At 37.6% G+C, this 10,592-nt stretch overlaps 1 protein-coding gene across 5 annotated transcripts; it reads left to right on the top strand.

The window, feature by feature from the left end:
- The first annotated feature begins 1,023 nt into the window (after positions 1–1,023).
- On the top strand, positions 1,024–4,474 carry LOC104113749 (UBP1-associated protein 2B-like). 5 transcript variants are annotated; one of them, XM_009624018.4, is made up of 4 exons: positions 1,024–2,268; positions 2,491–2,848; positions 3,571–3,600; positions 4,282–4,474. In XM_009624018.4, exons 1-2 carry the CDS (start codon positions 1,146–1,148, stop codon positions 2,835–2,837), a joined length of 1,470 nt encoding a protein of 489 aa, XP_009622313.1. In that variant the 5' UTR covers positions 1,024–1,145; the 3' UTR covers positions 2,838–2,848; positions 3,571–3,600; positions 4,282–4,474. The 5 variants fall into 5 exon arrangements, with proteins under 5 accessions (XP_009622313.1, XP_009622312.1, XP_009622311.1 ...); XM_009624017.4 differs by having other exon boundaries at positions 3,571–3,604; XM_009624016.4 differs by lacking the exon at positions 4,282–4,474 and adding an exon at positions 3,821–4,091.
- Positions 4,475–10,592: the final 6,118 nt, after the last annotated feature.

Genomic DNA, 10,592 nt, shown 5'->3' with positions numbered 1-10,592 from the left:
TTGTAACCTATGTATTGCCTGTTTGTTTTACCAATTCTATATGCTGCCAAACCACTCCCAGACTGAGCATGATGACATGCTAATACCACTGGGAAGTCATCTACCAACACACAGAAGTATACAACAAAGAAACATGGGGCAAGATCAAGCAATGCATCGGATGTTGTGATCATCAATCATGTGCCTTTCTTTTTGCTACCCTAACCCTAATATTAGGGATTTGAGCTTTGTCTAGATTGATTAATCTCCTTCCTGCACTTTGCAATTCAGAGAATGAGTGAAATGAGATTGTATATGCAAAAGAAAAAATAAGGTTAGCTAAATAATATGCCATTGCATTTCCTTCCCTTAGTACATGTTGAAATATCACATTGAATTGATCCTTCATCCCCTTTATCTTCTTCACTCCCGTACCAATGTACCACGGTGAATCCCAATCCCCTTAAATGATTCTCTTCATTACCAAAGAGTGAGTCTCAATGATAAGAGGATGAAGCTGCTGCTCAACACAGTCAACAATTGCTTTGCTTCTGCCACAATATTGGTTGCCTCACCTATTTCCTTAGCCTTAGCACACACAAAATCTCCACCACAATCTCGCACACAAAAGCCACAGGAACTAGGTCCAAAATTACCTCTAGAAGCACCATCTATGTTACACTTAAACCAACCATCATATGGAAAATGCCAGTATACTCTCTTGGTCATTAATTTTTCTTCCACTCACAATTTATTTTTTCAAATAAAATGCATGTCCAAACATAATTTTAACTTTAAAAAATTATTTTTCAACACAACTTTAAAAATTCTTTATTCAAGTGTCAATCAAATTTATGCTTAAACGTTAGCTAAATTTCATTGATATATTTCGAAGTTTAAATAAGAACAATAATTGATACCAATAATATAGAATTCATAAATCTTGAGAAACAATCAAAATCAATACCAAAATAGTATTCCTTTTAATATCAAAATTCCAAAACTAATTTCAAAAAGTAAATCTATCAAAACCGACCCCATAACCAAATCCAAACCCCCGAGATAAATATCAGCCTCTACTTCTCTTTTATCCTCCTCTCTCCCGAAACCCTAGTCCCCAATTCAGAAAACCCTAATCTCTCTCGTTACTTCAAACCCTAATTTCCATGGCGAAGAAGCGAAAAACCAGAGCTTCCGAAGCCACCGCACAACCAGTAGAAGAAGAACAGCAAAATATTAAACAAGAATCAGCAGATCTCGAACCCGAACAAGAACAAGAACAAGAACAAGAAGAGTACCAAAACGACACCGTAGAAGAAGAAGAAGCAGTTCAAGAGGACGAAGAAGATCCAGAGCCCGAAGAAGAAGATGATAACGACAACGGTGATGATAATGAAGAAGAAGAGGAAGAAAATCCAGGATCTGGAAACAACGCCGTGAATGAAGTTAACGGAGGCGGTAGTGAGGTGAAGAAGGAAGAAGGATGCGATGAAGAAGAGGATTTAGAAGATGAGCCACTCGAGAAGCTTCTAGAACCTTTCACGAAGGATCAACTTACAGCGCTTATAAAAGAAGCTTTAGTCACTTACCCTAATTTGAAGGATAATATTCAGAGATTGGCCGATAAGGATCCAGCGCACCGCAAAATCTTCGTGCACGGCTTGGGTTGGGATACTACAGCCGAAACCCTAACGAGCGTATTTGGGAAGTACGGTGAGATTGAGGATTGTAAGGCTGTTACGGATAAGGTTAGTGGGAAGTCAAAAGGATACGGGTTTATTTTGTTTAAGCATAGGAGTGGCGCTAGGAAAGCATTGAGAGAACCACAGAAGAAAATTGGTACTAGGATGACTTCTTGCCAGCTGGCTTCGGCTGGGCCGGTCCCTGCCCCGCCCCCTACAGCAGCGGCTGTCCCACCGGTTTCCGAGTATACTCAGAGGAAGATTTTTGTTAGCAATGTGGCAACTGATCTTGATCCTCAAAAGCTGTTGGAGTTTTTCTCTAAGTTTGGTGAAGTTGAGGAGGGTCCACTTGGATTGGATAAGCAAACTGGGAAACCCAAGGGGTTTTGTTTGTTTGTGTATAAGAGTGTCGAGAGTGCAAGAAGGGCGTTGGAGGAGCCACACAAGAGCTTTGAAGGGCATACACTTCATTGTCAGAAGGCTGTTGATGGGCCGAAACACAATAAGAATTACTATCAGCAGCACCAGCAGCCGCAACAGCATTACCCTCAGCACCAGCAGCACCAGCAGTATTATCAGCATCCTGCAAAGAAGGGGAAATATTCAGGTAGTGAAGAAGTTCACTATGTTTGTGTAGGATTCTCTAACTTTTGAATACCGCTTGTATACAATGATTTTTTTTTAATATTTATTTATTTAATACAATATGGAGTTTATCACTTTAAAATCTAATTGCAGAATTTAATAGCAGTGTAAAAAATTCATTACATGCATTTAACTTAAATCCTGTGCAGTAAAGTTGATTTAATTGTTACCTTAAAAAACTCAGGTGGTAGTGGCAGTGGAGCAGCAGCATCAGCTGGACATTTAATGGCGCCATCAGGGCCTGCACCCGTGGGATTCAATCCTGCTGTGGCTCCGGCTCTTGGGCAGGCATTGACAGCCCTGTTAGCTACTCAAGGAGCTGGTTTGGGGATTGGGAATTTGCTTGGAGGTTTTAGTGGGCCAGTGAATCCTCAGGGTGTGCCCCCAGTGATGAGCAATGCGGGAGGATATGGTGCCCAGGGTGCTGGTGGTGGCTATGGAGCTCAGCCGATGCAGTACCAAAATCCGCAGATGCAGGGCGGTGCAAGACCACAGGGTGGTGCACCTTACCCAGGCTATGGAGGTCACTAGGAAAGCTTAAGGTGTGATCTCCCTCTCATGCATTGCATGTTGGTGTCTAATGCTTATAGAGTTAAATTAGCTACAGGGCAATATTGTACTCTACATGAAATTTCTTACAATGGACTTTAGTGGTTCCTTTGATTAATGATCAGTTTGCCTTTTTGCATTGCTTATCAAGGGAGTGTAGCGTGTACTAGTCTATATTTTTATATCATACCCATTTTAAATGTAATGCATCTTCAAATATTTTTATATCATACCCATTTTAAATGTAATGCATCTTTAGTGGTTTAAAAGGCTGGGGTACTACCTAGCAATTTGTGTAATGCATCATTGACTATAATTTTAACCAGCTAGGCATTTACTTAATTTGCAAAGACCCTAGAAAAGACTTTCAAATCTGAGAGTCTAGGTGGACTAGAAAATACCTTCAAATCTGAGAATCTTTGTAACAATGTTCTCTTACTCCATGTAATCCTAGTCTCATAGTGTCTGTTGTGGAGGAAGTCTTTTATGTGATGTTATGCATGTCGTTGACTGAAACATAGTTAGTGCAATCTGTAACCTAAAACTTGTTGATTGTTCAACAATATTGCACTACTTAAGGAAAATCATGATAAGGTAACCAGAAACTGACCCTGTAAAAAATATCAAAGAATAGACATAGACTAGAAAGGTAACTTCAATTTGCATAAGAAGGTTTATGGTGTTCTCCTGTCTTCTGTTTTGTTGTCTTGGACAGGTATCAGTAATGCGATGGTTGTACTTCCAAGTAGGTAAAGTTATTGATTTGTTGCTCATATTCATTTGATTTTCTTGGTTATGTTACTATATCTTCCTTGTTTGTTAAATTTCTGTCTTACATAAAAACAATATCCTTTGACTTGTCTTTCACTTTTCTCAAGGTATTACTCTCACTTGCATTTCATGGTTTTTTCTGCTAAAAATATTTTTCTACTTAGTTTTTTATGTTTTACCTATTCATTGTGCAGATTCCTTGATAAAATGCATCAAACTTTTAGTTTTGGACTGGTGATTCTTCTGAAGTTCCGGGCACTCTCCAAATGAAGTCTTTTACTATGACAAAAGTTACCTTTTGCTTAAAGACCATGATCTTCAATGTGTATTTTCTTTTTATTCAAGTACTTCTATTCCGGTGAATGTTTTTAAACACTATGTAGTATTTTGCACTAAACTTTTCTATCTAAAAGGAGTGAGAAGAAGGTAGGGTATCCTACCCATCTCTCACCAGTATTTGAGTTATTTAGCAATGTCTTTCTAACCTTCAAAATCTTACTTTCTGAATGGTTTCTTCTACTGCTCCCCAAAACACCAGGCTGTCTCATAAGAAGCAACTTTTGCTTTTCCATCGGTTCAAAGAATTACATTATGAACACATCGAATAGTCAGCTAATTTGTTTTAAGGATTATCTTGTAGCAATTGCCGTTGCAGGTAAATGGTGATGTTCATGGCATTTCGCTGGAGGTGTCTTCTGCTTTCCTCCTTTTTTCACTGTTTGAAGCTTGTTATGCTTGTGAGTTGAGAGTGAATTTTATAAATACACTGAACAGTGATTTGATTTCCTCGTCACAACCACTGGCATATGCATATATATATGATTAATATATGTAAAGATTGATTTTCATGGTGGGGTTAAATTTTATTCTTTCTGAAGATTCTTTTGGCTTATTTTAACCTGAAATGGTGGTTAGAGAAATGGAAAGGTTTCTGAAATATTCTGCAGAACTGGTTTATCAACAGCTTTGGCTTATTTTAACCTGAAATGGTGGTTAGAGAAATGGAAAGGTTTCTGAAATATTCTGCAGAACTGGTTTATCAACAGCTTTGCAAACCACACTAATGGTTCTTTTTTTTTTTTTTGCGTGTGGGGGTGGGTGGGTGGGTTTTTTTTGGGGGGGGGGGGTTCCCGTGGTTTCAAAGCCTTTTCTTGATTTTAAATACCGCTTTCAAAGCCTTTTCTTGATTTTAAATATACCCATCTTTTGGAGGAGGGGAGGGGTTTCCTCTCCGAGTTGATCATTTAACATTTTGTTGTACTTTATGAAGTAGAGGATTCTAACAGAAGGGTGTGATGCAAGAATGCCTTGTAGCTTTGATGTTTTGCATCCAGGGGCTGAGCAGGATGTCCTCCTGGCATTTGAGATGGTTGTAGCCTTGTCAAAGATGGCTGGCAGGTCAGATCAGCAGAAAATGTCTCTTCTCCAGGACTTGGTTGCTCTAGTGATATTTATATAAAAAGATGGCAAAATGCATAGTAAATGATATTTCTGCCATGTGGTTAATAAACGGATCAACATTTCACTTGTGCTTTGTCATTAAGAGGTTTTCCCCCCAATTCCAAACCAGCACCACCTGCTTGGTTGAGCTGAGTTCTCCTCTTTGCACTCTTACACAACTGCGGAAAAGAATGGGTTAAAGATTCTTACCCCCGTGGCTACGAAACTTGACATGGTAGAATCCTAGAAGGGTAGGATGAGCTTGGCTTTGCTTCTCTTGATCCTCAACCACTTTCCATAGAGGTGGGTTAATAGCTCTAACCTGTTGTTTGTTGGTCTAGTTTTGAGTTTCTAGGTTTTAATCACTTAGCATTGCAATATCAGTAATACTGAAATTGGGTTGATGTGGTATCATGGGAATCTTGATCTTGTTGATATTGGTTGTTACCTGGTTGACTTCAGAAACCGAGCTAAAGGAAAGTAATTAAACATCGATGATTCCCTTTTAGTGAGTCCATCAACCGTGGATGTTTAGATGGTGAATTATGTTCATGGAATGTTTCGTGGAATATAATATGGCTGTACGTGATATATGGTTGGTAATATAATATTGATTATAGCATTTGTGAATAGCGTATCACCAATCAAGTGGTGTGGATTAACAGTGAGGATAGGGTTAAAGAAAAGTTATTTTTTCCTTTGGGTGAAATTCAACAGTTCGATGTACATTACAACAAATTTCACGAAGGTGAACAAATTCTTTGTCTTGTCGATCCAATATTTGGAATCGAAATAATGATGGCATCTGTATAAGAGTTTCCAAATTTTGAGTTTTCAAACACTTTTCTTATAATTTTTGCAAAAAGTGTTTGGTTGGGTTTTATTTTTTTCTTATAAAAGTTTTTGACTTGGGTATAAGTTCTTTTAGGAGCAAGTCTTTGTATGGTGCGTTTAAAGGTACTTGAGTAAACAGCTTTTGTGTTCTTGCATATGTTGCTTCAATACAAATTTGTTGATCCCCTCATGTATAGTTGACTAAAAAATTAACCAGTTAGAAATCAAGTAGTAAAGCGGAGGAACTAGTAATTTGAGATAAAATTGATAAAGATTACAACATCAAACTAGTAGAAATTGATATAGAACCCAACTCGAGATCAACAATGTAAATTAAGAATTGATTTAAGAAAAAGAATTACAACTAAAGGGTTATATTATGAATTAGACCAAATTGTTAAATAACATCCGCCTGGATTCACTAAAACCAAAACTTTTTCAAGATCTCATTCACTACAAGCTGCTCGATTGACATGCCACTCCGTTACTATTTAGAGCCACATACCATGCGATCCGTGCACCAACCGAGTAACAACTTGAACGCTTCCAATAATGAAAAGAGAATCAAATTAGAGAACTGTTTCGCAAGCTCAACCGATATCACCACAAAGTGCAATGCTATGAACCCGTCTCACAAAGGAGAATCAAAATACACGAACTTAGCACACAATACATAACTCTGCTGCAATGTGTGACCCAATCCAAACACCGGTATACATGGAATACCTCGAACCATGGTGCTCACAATCAACAACCACATGCATATAACCAACAAACACGCGAAGTGCATGATTATAACCAAGGTGCGATCAACCATTCAACACCACAAGAACCATCTTGCTCGAATTCCACCGCAAGGTCCAAACATAATCACATCATGTGTGTAAATAGTCAACATTCTCACAATCCATTGTAGCATAGAAGAGCAATACAAGGAGCATATCAGAACACGAATAAGATCAACTCTAACCGATGAGACTCCCCTCAATAATAGTTGTGCTGAGTAAATAAATCTGATCCGATTACGATCCATAATACATACCATCAGTCGTTAACCTCTTAACATACCTTCACCCGTTCGTACCTAAGGAACAATCTGCCTATAAGAACACTCCTAGTCTTCAAATCCCTAGAATACAAGAGTCTCCATGTCTTATCCCAACTCCACCATTCAAATGACTGACACATCCCTCATACACAATCATCTCACAAGAAATACTTCCATAATTATTCCGTGCCACAAAGCAAAATCTGAATGTCATTAGTCGATCAACCAGACGATTACCGTAATACCAGTCAAGCATCCGCAAAATCAAAATACAATGTGCCTTTTGAAATACGCACCCTCTTTAGGTGAAACACCTAAAACCGTCCATACTGTCTAGAACTCATGACCTTCCTTCCGAACGAAACCGCAACCTTGTACATGCAAGCCTCAATCTCACACGTCGCACCGCATCCGTCATGCCATCATATGAAAACACGAGAATCCTATTGTCAATTCTGAATCACAAGTAGGATAGACACTCCATCAACTAGAAACTTTCCGCTTGACCCCATCAGCGAGAAAAATCATGACACACAACATACTCTTAACGCCTGGAGAAGACATCTTTCTCAAGTCGTGGTTGACATCATCGAGAACTATTCAAAACTCATTTGCACATAACCAAGCCATCAGAATTGAATCCCTCTAACTCAACCAAGTCAAGCAGGTCGCCAAACCCAAGGGTATTGCCACAAAGCAGCTGCAAAGCCTCATCACACCAAATGAACCAAAAGAACCGATTATATCTATTACCATATCGACCCGAATCACTGCCAAGCTGACCCATTTCCTTGAATTCTCCTCGACTTCCCTACAAGTTAATACTTCTCCTTGCCAATACACCACGATCCTTATCCAAAGATCACCACAAGAGACTCTAGCATGAAATCACGTAGTCCTAAAGCCCATAAACCGTTGTATTCCCTCTTAAGCATCCAATACTACCGCAACCTAAATGCCCACTGTAAAGAGACCTTCCGCGAATCTGAAGTTACTTTTTTAATCCTTCTGATACTGAAATGTAGAATCACTAATGATACAGAAATACATAATGATATAGAAATACCATAAATTACGACACCATCTGATGCAAATATCGTGTCTTAGCCATTTACAAATCCAAAAACAAATCCTCAAATACCACATATGAATCTTGAGCTTACTAGAACCTTCTTGAAAGTCACCCACTCTGCTCAAATCTCCTATTCACCGCCGAAATGAGCCGAACGACTTGTACTTCATTTGTGCACAAGCATCACAGGAAGTAATCTCCACCTTAAGCAACTGAGTGAAGGCTTGCATGTACGAGGTTGTAGTTCCATTCAGAGGAAAGGTCATGAGTTCTGGACAGTATGGACAATTTCAACTGTTTAAAAGAATGCAGGCACTATCTGGAATCACATAAGAAGGGTGCACACGTTAGAAGGCGCATTGTGTTTTGATTATGCGGATGCTTGATTGGTATTACAACAATTGTTTGGTTGATCGATTGCTGACATTCATATTTTACTTTGTGGCATGGAAGAATTATGAATTTCTCGTGGGATGATTGTATATGAGGGATGTGTCAGTCATTTGAGTGGTGGAGTTGGGATCAGACGTGAAGTTTCTTGTATTCTAGGGATTTGAAGACTAGGAGTATTCTTAAAGGCAGATTGTTCCCTTATGTTAAGAGGTTGACGACTGATGGTATGTATTATTGATGGGTTCCAATGGATCTTTAGGAACGTTATCTACTTATTTTGGGAGGATCAGAATCGATTTGGAGGCCACTTGTAAGCCTAATAAGAATTTGTATTCTTCTCAGATTTATTTACTCAGCACAACTATTATTGAGGGATATGTCATCGACTAAAGTTGCTCTTATTCGTATTCTGATATGTTCCATGTATTGCTCTTCTATGCTACATTTCGAGCAAGATGATTTTTGGGGTGTTGAATGGTTGATTGCGCCTTGATTATGGTCATGCATTTCACGTGTTTGTATTTGATATACATGCAGTTGTTGATTGTGAGCACCATGGATAGAGGTATTCCATGTGAATCGGTGTTTGGATTGGGTCACATATCGCAACAGAGTTATGTTGGGGGTATGATCCTTTGTGTTTATTTCGTGTATTTTGTTTCTCCTTTGTGAGATGGGTCGCGCCATTGCGCTTTGTTGTGATATCGATTGAGCTTGCGGAACGGTTCTCTCATTTGATTCTCTTTACATTATTGGGAGCAATCGAGTTGTTGCTTGTTTGGTGCACGAATTACATGGTATGTGGCTCTAGATAATATTGGAGTGGCATGTAGGTCGAGCAGCTATTAATGAGTTAAGGAAAAAATTATCAGCCAATTTCTACTCAACGAATTTGTCAAAATTCAGAATTGTTTTCAAGGATTGTGTACATCGATTTCGCTCATGAAAATGACTATAACAATATGTTTCAAAGGATCTTTTGCCGATGTAAGAGTTGGACCCCCTTCGCTCCAACTAGGGGTGGTAAATAGGTTGTTTGTGCTATATTTGGGCTGATCAAGATAGGCTGACTCATTAAATGGGTCATTGTCCAACTCTGCCCAAAGTTCACTTGGGTTACGATGAGATGAGTCAAGATGGGCTAAACAATGGGTTGTGACCCAACCCGTTCAAATTGACGCAAATCTTTGCAATATTCTCAGCTTTTAAACGAGCATACATAAAAATTATCTTATGTTTTGGAATAAATGTCAATTCATGCTAAATGATTTTTTTTCTCAATTTGGATTTATAATTTTATTTACTAGTTCTTCATCATACAATACTAACAAAGATCAGAATAATTAAAAAGTAGTAAAATTAGAGCTTCTCACCCACCCTAACCTACCTCCCGCCACCCCAACCCTCACCCTACCCTCGAACCCCCACCCCACCGCTAAATAAAAATATTATTTAGAACACTTTCTTTTAATATTGTAGATAGAGTATTTTCATTTTTATTTCAACAAAATGAATATTTTCTTTTATGATGCAGAAAAAATATTTTCTTCCATTTCAATAAAATAAGTACTTTCTTTTCATGATGTAGAAAAAGTTTTTTCCCCCCTCAAAATGAGTACTTTCTTTTCCTGATGTAGAAAAATTATTTTCTGTTAATGTTGTAGATGGAGCATTTTGCCTAATAATTTCATCCAAATGAATATTTTCTTTTTATGATATAGAAAAAATATTTTATTTTATTTCAATAAAATAAGTATTTTTTTTTTTATAATGTAGAAAAGGTTTGTTCTTTTCCTACAAAAAAGTTTTTGAAAAGGTTTTTTGTTTTTCTACAAAAAAGAGTACTTTCTTTTCATGATGTAGAAAAATATTCTTTTTCACAAAATGAGTACTTTTTTTTCCTGTTGTAGAAAAATTATTTTTTTATTTCAATAAAATGAGTACTTTCTTTTATTTTATTGTGATACCTAAAAAATAGCTCAGTACCCATATTTTATTTTATTTGTTATTTTTTCTGTTGTAATAATGTGTTTCTTCTATATTTTCAGATATTTCTCATGTTTGACGATTATTGTTTTCAACAATAGTTAATTTTGAAAGGTTGAAAAAGAGTTTTGAAAAATATTTTTCCCTTCTCTTGATAGGAAAAATAATATTTTCCTCCAATTGGAGAAAAATA

This window comes from Nicotiana tomentosiformis, chromosome 1, assembly GCF_000390325.3.
Source record: "Nicotiana tomentosiformis chromosome 1, ASM39032v3, whole genome shotgun sequence".
NCBI classification, from domain to species: Eukaryota; Viridiplantae; Streptophyta; class Magnoliopsida; order Solanales; family Solanaceae; genus Nicotiana; species Nicotiana tomentosiformis.
This window is presented reverse-complemented; position numbering and strand designations above follow the sequence as displayed.